This window comes from Phocoena phocoena, chromosome 2, assembly GCF_963924675.1.
Source record: "Phocoena phocoena chromosome 2, mPhoPho1.1, whole genome shotgun sequence".
Taxonomy (NCBI): Eukaryota; Metazoa; Chordata; class Mammalia; order Artiodactyla; family Phocoenidae; genus Phocoena; species Phocoena phocoena.
In genome coordinates this window covers 108081108-108094251 of record NC_089220.1, presented here as the reverse complement: position 1 = coordinate 108094251, position 13144 = coordinate 108081108, and the positions used below count along the sequence as shown (strand labels likewise).

Genomic DNA, 13144 nt, shown 5'->3' with positions numbered 1-13144 from the left:
GGGGGTGTGCACCACGGCCCCTCCCATGATCAGAGCCCAAGCAGTTCAGATCCCCAAAAGGTGGGAAGGCAGCCCCTGAATATTTACGACACGTTGAAATGTAGATTGGTAGGTCTGACTGTCTTCTAAGAGGCTTGTCACCTTGGATGGTACACCACCTTCTTGGGGTACATTGAGAAGCTGTAGAAGAACTGGGGATAAGGGGGTGATGATGAAGGGCAAAGAAAGCCACTGGGTGCTGGTAACCAGGCTCTAACGACCAGTGTCCCTGCTGGGTGACACTGGACTAATCGCTTCCCCTCTCTGCTTCCTATTCTGTAAAATGTACAGCATAATACTTAGCACTTGCATACCTTACAGGGAGTTTATAAAAATAAATCCGAAAGCTGTAAAAGTGGGGAGCAGGCCTTGGGAGCAAGGGTTTTCTCTGACTAGCCTTCGTGGGTCTGCAGCCCAAGATTTCCGTGTTAGAGGTTTATCCAAGAATTTGTCCAGACCTTTCTCAAAGTGTCCCAGCCCAGCCTATACCATCCCTTAGGGGGAGATGTTTCCCACAGGTAGGGGGCAGGGTAAGTGCCGAGGTGCCCCAAGCAAGCTGTTGCCCTGCACCTGCCAGCTCAGCTTGGGGGAAGACACCCTGCGCCCTGAGCCGGGTGAGCTCCAGGGCTCCAGGACACAGGCCCGAGGCCCCCCCATGCCCTCTCCCATCCCCTCTGCACCTCAGCAGTGCGCCTTCCCCATACACATTTCCTTTTCTTTCTCCAGCCATGTCCGACTTCCATGTGCACCCTCAGGCCACCGTGGGTGAGGAGGGCGGTGTGGCCCGCTTCCAGTGCCAAATCCATGGGCTTCCCAAACCCCTGATCACCTGGGAGAAGAACAGAGTCCCCATTGATACAGACAATGAGAGGTGAGCCCCGGGTGGGGAAGGTGGAGGGATGACCAAGAGGCAGGCCAGTCCAGTGTCTGGGCCTTGAAGGAGGCCTGCCTGTGGCCTCCAGGGTGGTGTTTCTGCAACTTTGTTGAGACTGAGTATCTGTGTGGTTTGTGGGCCCAGATTCAACACTTGAATGCACGCGAAGATCTGTGTGTGATTGTGGTCAAGGCTGGAATCGTAGGTGCATCCACCTGTGAGAGTCCCGTAGTGTGTCTGTGATGACAAAAGCGACATTGGGGTAGTGGCTGGGTCCTGGGCTGTGTCCGTGATGCTGAGTGACCCTGTGGCCAGTGGTGCTTGTGCTTGCTTATGGTTGACCGTGCCCTCCCGCCACAGGTACACACTGCTGCCCAAGGGGGTCCTGCAGATCACAGGCCTTCAGGCTGAGGACAGCGGCATCTTCCACTGTGTGGCCTCAAATGTCGCCAGTGTCCGGGTCAGCCATGGGGCCAGCCTCACCGTGTCAGGTGAGGGTCCTTGGCCCTGTCTCGTTCTTCTTCCCACCCTCCAATCAGTCCCTCTTCAACTGAGCCCCAGAGCCTGGACAGCCAAGTGCATACAGAGCACCTTGTGAGCACAAAGTTCTGTGCTCTTCAGGGTGAGGGTTCAGGAGGCGTTCGAGGCCCCTCCCTGGCTCAGTTCTCCTTGAGGAAGCCCACTCTCTGCTTATGGGTGGTTGGGTGAGGGTGGCTCTCCCACCGCTGGAGGCCCTGTGGGGCCTGACCGCAGAGATGAGTGTGAGCAACGTCCTGGGGCCGCTGGCTTCTCCTCTCTACGCATGGGACCCAGCTTCTGGGCTGGAGCTTGTCTCCCACCCCCCACGTCCTAGGCCGTGTATCGGGGGTGGGTGGGTGTGGTGAGGAGGTGGGAAGGGTCCCAGCTAAAGTGAAGAAATATGGCATCTTCCTCCCAGGCTCGGGCTCTGGGGCCTACAAGGAGCCTACGATCCTCGTGGGGCCTGAGAACCTCACCCTGACTGTGCACCAGACCGCCGTGCTCGAGTGTGTCGCCACGGGCAACCCGCGCCCCATTGTGTCCTGGAGCCGCCTGGGTGAGCCCCATCCTGCAGCCCCTGCCTCTCCCACCCCTGGGAGGGCCAGTCTCTTCACCCAGCTCCAGGGGGAACTTGGAATCCTGTTTGTTCTCCGTGGGGGTCCGTTCTCTTCAAGGCCTGGGGAGGGGGTGGGTTCCCCTCTCCTTGGCAGGACCAGGGAGGTCCGCCTGCCCACTGCATTCTCCCTCCCTCTGTGCAGATGGCTTAGCTCCCCAGGTTACCTCGTCCAGTCCTGGCAGTCCTGCGCCAGCTCCCCTCCCCCATGCTCCCCTCACTCTGGGCATCTCCGTCGGGCCCTCCAGAACCCCTCTGCAGCTCTCAGCACCTCTAGTCTCTTTCCGGTCGGGCTCATTTCTGCCATCTACACCCTGGCCATCCTCCCCAGTGATGCAATCCCAAACCCCTCAAAATCTCAGCCAGTTGTCACATCCTCTCTCTGGACCCCCCAGTCTCTAACCTGGCCCCCTAAATCCCCAGCCTAAATCCCTAGGCAGCTGAAGGAGAGAAATGAAAGGGTGCAGATGGGCCCACATTGTCTGAGTGGAAAGGTCACTGGGGGAAGGAGAGTCTGGAGGGGATGGGGTGGGGTCGCATTCACAAGGAGACTGTGCCACATTGTAGCAGCTGAGTGATCCGGGAAGGAGGGGGCAGCAGGCAGGATAATGGAGTAGATTTCACCACTTCAGGGACTGAATGGGGAGCTGTCTCCTCGCATTCTGACTGTGCTAATCTGATCCTGGGTGGGGGGAGGGCCCGGGGACTGGGAGAGGCTGGAAAGAGTGGCCTCACCATTAGGAGGAGCCCATAGGCCCTGCAAGGACCATCTGGTGCAACATTTCCCAAAGTGAAATCTGCAAGGGGAAAGAATGGCTTGGTGGTCTAACAAGTTTGGGAACAGAGTAAACCAGATCCCTTTGCTACAGGACTTCTCAGAGCCTTTATATTAACGCGCATTGTGACAGTCAAGGACAGGAATGGATATCTGACCAAGGAACTATTTTCAGGAGAGACAAAATCAAGCTGGGAAATGTCCATGTAACCCAAACCCCTTACTTTCCTGTTTGAGAAACTGAGGGGAGGGGACTTGAAGGTCACCAGTGAGGCAGCGACAGTGTTAGGATCAGGAGCCAGTTCTCTCCTGCTGGGTGAGAGTTTTCTGTGCTGCTCTGGCCGCCTCCACAATGCCATGTTGCTCAGAGGGAAGAGTCAAAGACAGGGGCTCCCTGGTAGCTTGCCGGTGGCCGATTCCAAGTCTGGACATTCCTGCACACCTACCTCCCTGACCCTCCCCTTCCCCTTCAGATGGTCGCCCCATTGGGGTGGAGGGCATCCAGGTGCTGGGCACGGGGAACCTCATCATCTCAGACGTGACCGTCCAGCACTCGGGCGTCTACGTCTGTGCAGCCAACAGGCCCGGCACCCGGGTGAGGAGGACGGCACAGGGCCGGCTGGTGGTGCAAGGTACAGACCTCCCCACCCCACATTCCCTGCCTCATCGACATCCCTGGCCCAAGCCCAGTGCTGTGTACTCACCCACTTTCCTATCCTTGCCCTAACCTTGCCCCTGCCCCCTCTCCAGGGCCCCAGCCCAGGCCAAAGGCAGCAGCTCTCTGTCTCTCCCCCTCCCCCAGGAATGTGTATGTTGGGAATGCGAGGACATTCTTGGTCATCCGCCCCTCCAGGTGCCATCGCCACCCCCCCAGTCATTTCCACTTTGTCATCTCGGCTGGTCTCCCCCACCTGTGTCACCCCCATGTGTCCCTCCCTCCACGTGCTGTTCTCATTCACACGTGTGGCACTTCCACGCTCACACCTGCCTGCACACTCTGTGTGTTTATCATTTCACACTCTCACACCCCAGCTCCTGACACACACACACACACACACACACACACAGACACACACACACAGAGAGCTGGCCTCCACTCCCATGGTATGTGGGGCCTCTGCAGCTGATCAGCTCATTCTGTCCATCCTCCTGCCCTGGGGCTAAACTGTCTCCGTGAACCGGCTTGGAGTCCCATTCTCAGGGGTTTTCTGTGGTGGTTCCCTCCCAGAGAGGTGGGAGAGAGGGGAGTTAGGAACTTAAATGCCCATTTGTTTAGCATTCCATGTGCTGTTAATCCGTCCAAATGAAAATGATGGAGCATTTCATTTCTCTGGTGTTAATGGAAGTTTGAGGCTTGGGATTGGAGGAGGGTGGAATTGAATGTAGGGGTGAGGGGGGCTGGTACTGAGGGCTCATCCATCTCCCCGTCATTACCGGCCTTCGGCCTTAGAGGTGCAGCCAAACCTATTAGCACATTTATTTATTTAGCAATTTCCTGAACAGGGAGCTCAGCTTGATTGCTTTCGGATACAAATGTCAGTCTTTTAAATAGTCATTAAAATGGAGTCCTCTCTTGGGTCTGCCTCTCTGGGGTGGAGGGACGTGAGGGCTGCCACCATCTCCCAGAGGCTAGGCTGGGGGTGGAGGGTGGGCCCCACCTGGAGGATTCTCCCCGGGGCGGGGTGGGTGTGTATGTCCCCTACCCACTTGTTCCCTGCAGACCTCTGGCCCTACCCTCTTCCCCTTCCTCAGTCCTTCACTCACAGCTGTCCCCTCCCTGTACACCTGACCCCTCGTGACCCTTATGCTTCTTTGTGCCCGCCCCTGCCCCAACCCCAGCCCCAGCAGAGTTTGTCCAGCACCCCCAGTCCATCTCCAGGCCAGCTGGGACCACAGCCATGTTCACCTGCCAAGCCCAGGGTGAGCCGCCCCCTCATGTGACGTGGTTGAAGAATGGACAGGTGCTGGGGCCAGGAGGCCACGTCAGGCTCAAGAATAACAACAGGCACGTGTGTGGTGGGTGTGCCGGAGTGAGGCCCAGACGGTAGGAGGCTGTGCACCTCCTACCAGGGAAGAACACTAAACTGGGGGTCTGGAGACTTGGGTTTGAGTCGTCCCAGGTCTGCCCCTGACTTGCTGAGAGATCTCAGACAAGCCTGTTGTCTTCTGGAGGGGCTCAGTTTCTCCATCTTTCAAATGGGGAGATTTGGCCAACCTCCAAGGGATACTCCAGAAGGAGCAGGGGATCTGAGGCTCTCCCTCCCCCTGCAGCACCCTGACCATTTCTGGAATCGGCCCTGAAGATGAGGCCATCTACCAGTGTATGGCCGAGAACAGCGCTGGCTCCTCTCAGGCCAGCGCCAGGCTGACTGTGCTGTGGGCCGAGGGCCTGCCCGGGCCCCCCGTCAACGTGCAGGCGGTCTCTGTGTCGTCCACTGAGGTCCGCGTGTCCTGGACCGAGCCCCTGGTCAACACCAAGGAGATCATTGGCTATGTCCTGCATATCAGGAAGGCTGCTGGTGGGTGGGGCCCGGGAGGGCAAGGCTGCCTGTGCATCCCCTTCCTCTTACTCACTGTTTCTCATCCCCCTCGATCCCACACGTGCTGACCCAACACCTTCCCTCTTTCTCCCGGCTGCACCCTGGCTGCCCTCATTTCACCCGTGTGGGTAGGATTCCCTCATGCCCCTTTAATCCCCTGCCCTACCCTTGGCCCCCCCAGACCCACCAGAGCTGGAGTATCAGGAAGCAGTCAGCAAGAGCACCTTTCAGCACCTGGTGAGCGACCTGGAGCCCTCCACTGCCTACAGCTTCTACATCAAAGCTTACACGCCCCGGGGGGCCAGCTCAGCCTCTGCCCCCACCCTGGCCAGCACTCTAGGTGAAGGTGAGGTCTGGGTGTGGAGCACAAAACCACAGACACTCAGGGTATTAGGGCAGAACCCCTGCGCACCGTTGTTCAGGTTGTGCACTGCACAGAGTGCTTCGCCCTGAGGCTGAGTCGGGGCCGGGTCTACTTGGAGGAAGGGGTGTCCTTTTCTTTTCTCTTTTTTTAAAAAACCTGACAACACTTTATTTCTTATTTTTTCTTTTTGGTTGCACTGTGTCTTCATTGCTGTGCACGGGCTTCAGTAGTTGTGGCATGCAGTCTCAGTAGTTGTGGTACATGGGCTTAGTTGCTCTGCAGCATGTGGGATCTTCCCGGACCAGGGATCGAACCCGTGTCCCCTGCATTGGCAGGCGGATTCTTAGCCACTGGACCACCAGGGAAGTCCCAGGGGTGTTGTTTTCTAATTCACGTAAAGGTGCTATTTGAGCAAGCAGAGGCCCTGGGTTAGAGGTCAGAGAGCGGTCAGGCTCTGGGTGGGGGGGCGGTGTCTGGGTCATTGGTAGCAGGTGGAAGGGTAGAGCTTCAACCACCAAGTCCTCACATCTCGGCCTCCTTTTCCACCCACAGCCCCCGCCCCACCCCCACTGTCAGTGCGAGTCCTGGGCAGCTCCACCCTGCAGCTGCTGTGGGAGCCCTGGCCCCGGCTGGCCCAGCACGAGGGCGGCTTCAAGCTGTTTTACCGCCCAGCAAGCAAGGCCTCCTTCACCGGCCCCATCCTGCTGCCTGGAACTGTCTCCTCTTACAACCTCAGCCAGCTCGGTGAGGCGGACACGGCTGGGGCTTGGGGAGCTGGGCGGGGGTGTGGTGCCTGGTGCCAGGAGGTGGTTCACAGAGGTCTTCTCCAGTTCACCCTGGGGACAGCCGCCTGGTGGGGCCGGGGGAGGTCCCTCAGCATCCTGGCTTTCCCCCCAGACCCCACTGCAGTGTATGAGGTGAAGCTGCTCGCTTACAACCAGCATGGGGATGGCAATGCCACAGTCCGCTTCGTGTCTTTGAGGGGAGCATCTGAGAGGACAGGTGAGGGCTGGGGATGGGGTCTGGCTAAAGACTGGCCCTCAGGAAGAGAGGCTGAGGGAGGAGGGGAGCAGGCATCCAGGGAAAGCAGGAGGGTAGAACAGTACATGCAGCCCTGGAAAACATAGGCTTAGACCTGAGTTTGATGTTTGGCTGTGTGACCTTGGGCAAGTTACTTAACCTCTCTGAGCCCCGGTTTTCTCCTTTGTAAAACAGGGATAGTAATACCCGCTTTATAGAACTGTATGGAGGGTGAAATGGTCCATGTAAAGTGTTATTCCTAGTATTTGGCACAAAGTTAGTGCTCAGTAACTGGTAAAAAAAAAAACCTAAAGGTTGGGCTGGGGTCCCATTAACAAGGGCAAATCATATGTCGAACAGCCGAGGGAGAAGTAACCCTCAAGGGCAGGGTGTCTGGGAGCCACAGCCCCCAACCTGCCGCTGCTTCCACCCCCAGCCCTGAGCCCACCATGTGACTGCCGGAAGGAGGAGGCCACCAACCAGACGTCTACCACAGGCATCGTCATTGGCATCCACATCGGGGTCACCTGCATCATCTTCTGTGTCCTCTTCCTCTTATTCGGCCAAAGGGGCAGGTGGGTCCTGGGCCAGGGAGAGGGGGCTGGGCCAGCATGGGGTGGGCAGGCCTGGAGCCGGAAAACCGCAGGGGAGGCAGGGTTTGGGGCCCATTGTCTCCATTCTTTTGTTCTTGCTCCTCCCACATCCCTCCCCCTAACTCTTGGCTCACCCCCTAGGGTCCTCTTGTGTAAGGATGTAGAAAACCAGCTCTCCCCTCCTCAGGGCCCCCGGAGCCAGAGGGACCCTGGCATCCTGGCACTGAATGGGGCGGGACGGGGAGAGCGGGGCCAGCTGGGCCGAGATGGGAAACATGTGGACCTGAAGGAACTGGAGCAGCTATTCCCCCGAGCGGGGGCCGTGGGGCAGCCTGACCCCAGACCTAACCCCAGACCCACGGTGAGTGCCCTGCCCTCCCCCGAGCCAACCCCCTCCTTCAGGCTCCACCCTCCTCACCTTGGTCACAAGCCTTGGTCACCGGCCTCCATCAAGCTGCAGGGCTTCTCCAGGCACAAGACTGGCGGCTGGTGCTTCTCTCTGTACCCCCGGGTCAGGCAGGGAAGCCTGGAGACTGAACCCCCGAGTGGGATTGGCTCCAGAGCCTGACCCCCTGGCTGGGGGCTCACGAGCCTGTGGCCCTCCTGTTGACGCCTGTGTGACTGGCCCTTTCCCCAGCAGGACCCTGAGGCCCCTGCCCTGTGTGAGGAGACCCAGTTCTCCATGCTGCCGCTTCAGGGGTTCGGGCTCCTGGAGGAGATGACGTCGGAGGCCAAGGCCCCCTGTGTAGGCCCCCTCGCTGCCCTGCCACCCCAGGACACGGGCCCCGGCCTCCTGAGTGAAGGACCAGCCACCCTGCCAGCTCGCTCGGGACAGTAGCCAGTGTCCGGGAGGCTCTGGAGGGAGCAACCCCCCATTCTCAGGTCAAAGGCAAGGTTTCTCCTGTCATGTGGGATTCGGATGGGGGCTTCCCAGCATTTCTGTCCTGACTGCTCCTCTGATTGTCAAGACTTACAGTAGCCTTGATAAGGGACACCCTGCAAGGACCCGGAGGGGTTCCTGCAGGAGCCCCTCCTTTGGGCCAAGGCCCCCCCAACCTCTGCCTGGTACCCACATGACTTGGAACTGAACTAACGTTTTTCTTTAAAAAAAGAACAAACTTAAAATTTAAAAAAAAAAAAAAAAGGGAAAGAGAAGAGAGAGAAAGGTGAATTAGACTCCAAACGTGTGCCCCTGCTGTGGCTGGGCCCCTGACACTGTCACCCTCCACGACTTGTTTTCTCAGGATGGATTTTTGCTGTTTTGGCTCTCAGCACCTACCTCAGCCGGAATGAATGTCCTCAGGGGAGTGGGGCCGTGGCCTCAGCCCCCCCCACCCCACAGAGCCCCGAATGTACTCCTACCTCGAGCCCCTTTAGGGGCACCCCCTCTCCCTCCCCACATTGTTGTCCAGAGTTTAGAAAAAAAAAAAAAGGAAAAAAAAAAAGCACTTCCCCATTTCCAGGTGTGAAAGAAAATGTCTACCTCGAGGCTCGCTGGCTCCCGGGCCTGTGCTGTATCATTGGACCCTCCCTCCTGGCTCCTCACCAAGTGTGGGCTTCTCGGCGCCTGCAGAAAGAAAGATGGAATTAGTCAAAGAAAATGTGAAAAAAAAAAAAAAAAAAAGCCAAAAATAAGAGGAGAATTTGTTCCTGGGAACAAAAACTAGCCACTTCCCAGCACGCTCCCAGTGCTCTGTCTTGTCTGCCTGTCCACTCCCATTTTGACCCTCTCCACCAACTCATCCTTGACTGGGACCCCCAGGACCCTCTCTGCACGTGGGCCTTGGGAGGGTGGGCTGTCACCCCACAGCCTGCCTCCTGTCCTGCCCACAGAGCCGCTGGAACAGACGGGCCTCCGGAATGTACTGTGTGTGTGTGCAAGGGGGGGTCCCCAGCCCACTGTTCCATGGGACACTGCCAGCTGGACCCAGCCCCTGGACAGTGGAACAACCAATGTCAGCAGATGTGGCCGGAAGCTATTTTTCTATAAGGTGTGTTTAAGGATTTATGTTCTTGTGACTTCTTGTTTCTCTTTTCTGTTGTGTTGTTCTTTGAAAGACTTAAAGGTGAAGAAAAAAAAAAAAAAGGAAACAAATACCTATTTTTGGTTACACTCAGAAACATTTTTTTAAATAGCAGAAACAAAACGTTTTTTAAAAAGAAAAAAAATGTGCATTCCTTAAGTATGAGATTAGACCATAAAGTCCCTGACCCCCCCAACCCTCTAGGGACCCCCACCCCCAACTTTAGTGAATTAGCTGAAGAAGGTACACTTGGTGGTGTTTTCCTGGAAGACTGCGGTTTCATCTGTGTGGACTCGGGGAAGGTTATCGTCCCTTCTCCCCAGTACTGGGCCTGAGCCCAGGACACCTCAGACCTCCCAGGCAGTGCCCCTTGGTCCCTGCAGCGACTTCTCTGCACCTCCTTTCATCCTGGAACCCCCTCTCCCAAGGGAAGTGTGGGTCTGGGGGAGGGGGGCCACCTGGCCTGTCTTGGGTTTTATCACACTCATTTTGACTGAATAAAAGTCCTGTTGCCAAAGTGGATCTCGGGTGTTTCGGTGGCTGTGTCAGGCCCTGGGGGAGGGGTGGGAGTGCTGGGATTAGGGGAGCCAGGGTGGTGAGCCAGGTGGACCCTGACAGGGTCAGAGCCCGTGGTGATAACAGCAGACCCCGGGGTACTACTTACAGGCACCGTGCATGCTGGGTCTTCTCCACAGGTGGGGAGGCTGCCTAGGTCCTCACAACCCCCTGGGAGGTCGATGTTCTAGTTATCATCATCTCCTCTTACAGATGATGAAACCGAGAAGGGATAAGAGAAAGGAAGGAAACATCCTAAATCTCACACTGCCAGTCTCAGCAGGATCAGAGTTTGTGTCCGGGCCAGGTCGCCAGGTTCCAGAGTCTGCAATTCTGACCACTGCTTGTGCCTCCTTAGCTGGCAGTGAGGGATCCGAGATCAGTCCTTCGGCCCTATAGTGACAGACCACCAGTATTGAGCCAGCTGCTGGGCGAGGCTATATGCTTTTCGTGCACTGTCTATGAGAAAGGACTGTTTTCCTCCCCATCCTGAAGTTGAGGAAACTGGGGCTCTGACTGGGTGACTGTCTTCAGAGCACACAGCCAGACCCCTGGCCAGCCCTCTTTATTCCTCCCTGTCCTCTCTTCAGTCCAGGCTCCTGAAGCCAGGTATCTGAGGCTGCCAAGGCTGAGGATAGACCACGAGAGACTTGGCTTAAAGGTGTTGTGCTGACAAAGATCAGGAGGTCTCAGTGGGCCTCAAGCTTAGTAAGAAGCAATGGTGTAATGCAACTGCTTAGACTGTCAGTGTCCCCTCTGCTGCTGAAATGGAAAGCCAGGGCTCACCCCTCGGAGGCTCTGCAAGTCTGGAGGGTGGGGTTCTATACCCAGAGGCATCTTTTGAGAGGATAGTGGTTTGCAAGCTGGGTTCTCCAGCTCTGGCTGGGGACCTGGGGGAGCCTCCCTGCCCACCTTCACCTAGAGCAGCTCTATTTTTTACCTGTCTTAACATGTTAGACTCCACATGAGATTTCATGAAAACAGGATACTGCTCCTAAAAGAAACATTTGAAAGCCCCTGGCCTGGCACTTCTGGAAGAGGCCAGAAGGGGTGGTTGGGGCCGATGTCAGACCAAAAACAGTGATGGCGCTGTGGATGCTGAGCTGAGAAAGAGAAGCCTGAGACTGCCATGGTCCCTGTCCTGAGTGTTGGGGGAAGTGGTTGATTGATTTTCCCAGAGGAAAGAACTAAGTCCACATGTAGACATAATACCTCACCTTTCTTTACACAGAGCTCCACAAACACAGAAATTGTTCATCAACCTAAGCCATCCAAGGACCACCTGGGGAGGTGATGGGTTGTCATGTGGTGGAGCAGACAGTGAGTGGATGGGAGAGCAGACCAGGTAACTTCCAGTGCCCCTGTCCCTCCAGAGTCCAAGATGCTAGTACCTCCCCCAGGGAGGGAGGCAGAAACCTTTAAAAACCACCTAATGTGACTCATGTAGATGTATGCAAATTGCACACAAATCACATGCAAATACAGGAAGGGCCTATTCTAACAAGGCCCTGAACTAGGCTATGGTAAAGGGAGAAGCAGGGTTCCAATTAGGAAGTTTAGCAGAAATTGGTATCAGCTGAGTGGCCCAGCTGGAATCTGGGTCCTGAGGTCTCAAACGATCCAGCAGCCTCAGGCTGAATACCATGCTCCCGCCTCAACACGTGCGCACGCGCGCACACACACACACACACTCACACACACACACACACACACACACACTCACACACACTCGTCTTGGGGCAGAAAGCAACAGCAGCCAGGGCTCGCAACCTGCTCCAATTACCTAATGCTCCGTAACAAAGCACCCAAGTCAGTGCTTTAACCTAACATCTCTTCTGCTCAGAAATCTGCAGTTTGGGCGGGGCCCAGCAGGAATAGCTGTCTCTGCTCCACTGAGGCAGTTTGAAGCCTGGGGGCTGGAATCATCTGAAGGCTCAGTGGTCTCACGTCTGGTGGCTGACGCTGGCCCTCGGCCCCATCACCTACCTGTGGCCTCTCCATGGGCCTGGGCTGCCTCACAGCCTGGTGGTGGCTGGGAGCCAGGGATCAGCGTCCTGAGAGAGAGAGAGAGCCAGGCGGAAACTGCCTCATCATTTAGAACCTTGCCCTGGACGACCCACAGTGCCACTGCCATGTCTGTTCTTGAGGAGCAAATCCCTAAGGCCAGCAGATTCCAGGGAGGAGAGTTAGATTCCACCTTTTGATAGGAGTAGAGACAAAGATGTGGACATGTTTGACCACGGGACCACTTTGGGGGGACGGGTGGAGAACAAATGTGAACTGGGAGGCTGGGCAGTGGGAAGGCTCCCCGCCATGGCCCTGGGGTGTGATGGGAGGGGTGCAGGATGATAGGGAGTATTCCCAACTCCTAGCCAAGCCCTGTTTGTGGGTCTCATCCCTATGATTAGTGAAGATTGGTCTGGGGGGCGGGGGCAGTCCTGAGGTCACAGGGAGGGAGGAACACGCCCCTGTGCACACCTAGCAGGGGCCCCTCTCCACTGCCGGCTCCATCTCCTAGTGCAGTGAGGGGTGAGGGACCCAGGAGAGCTGGTGCTAACCTGACATCCCCACCCACCAGGGACGGTAGACCCAGAATGACCCCAGAATGACAGAGGCCGAAGGGACCACTGGCCCCCTTGGGAGACAGACAAGGCAACTGAGAGCTATGAGGTGCAGGAGTTGCTCAGGATCCCAGAGAAGTTAGAGGCAGAGGCAGGGCTGGAAGACAGGACAGCCATGCCCCACCTGGAGCCCTGTGCATCCAGCCCAGTCAGGCCACAGTAGGATGCTCGGTACTAGACTGAGCCCCAGAACCCCGAGGGAGGGGAGAGGGAAGAGAATGGGGCTAGTGGGTATGTGAACATGGAGACTAGGGGTGGGGCAGTGAGGAGAGTAGTCACCCTGCTCAGGACAGGGTTGGGGGAAGCTGGGCTGGCAGCAGGAAGGGGGCAGTGGGAGCAACCAAGGATGGAGGGGCCTGTCCTGAGCTGAGTTCAGGCTAGAGTCAGGGAGTGGGACATCTAGACCCATGCCCCTCCCACAAAGAGGGACTGCTCCCCTGGGCCCTCATGGAGCCACCTGGGTCAGGGAGGTGAGGGCAGGAGAGGCTGAGAGGAGGGCCCAGGGAGGAGCCAGGCTGACCAGGAAGGGTAGGGCCTTGCTCCTTGAGCTCAAGAGGGGTGTAGTTGAAACTGGAGCTCCCCAGTTCACAGGTAGCCTGTTGGTCAC

At 57.0% G+C, this 13144-nt stretch overlaps 1 protein-coding gene across 1 annotated transcript in view; it reads left to right on the top strand.

The window, feature by feature from the left end:
• Nucleotides 1-8175, top strand: part of IGDCC3 (immunoglobulin superfamily DCC subclass member 3) — a 40941-nt gene extending 32766 nt beyond the window's left edge. Inside the window, exons 3-14 of the mRNA XM_065871736.1 lie at nt 766-910; nt 1274-1404; nt 1851-1988; nt 3294-3452; nt 4660-4825; nt 5092-5339; nt 5542-5706; nt 6277-6468; nt 6622-6726; nt 7181-7319; nt 7479-7698; nt 7975-8175. Coding sequence (XP_065727808.1) covers nt 766-910; nt 1274-1404; nt 1851-1988; nt 3294-3452; nt 4660-4825; nt 5092-5339; nt 5542-5706; nt 6277-6468; nt 6622-6726; nt 7181-7319; nt 7479-7698; nt 7975-8175 — 2009 coding nt within the window. The remainder of the gene's footprint in view (nt 1-765; nt 911-1273; nt 1405-1850; nt 1989-3293; nt 3453-4659; nt 4826-5091; nt 5340-5541; nt 5707-6276; nt 6469-6621; nt 6727-7180; nt 7320-7478; nt 7699-7974) is intronic.
• Nucleotides 8176-13144: the final 4969 nt, after the last annotated feature.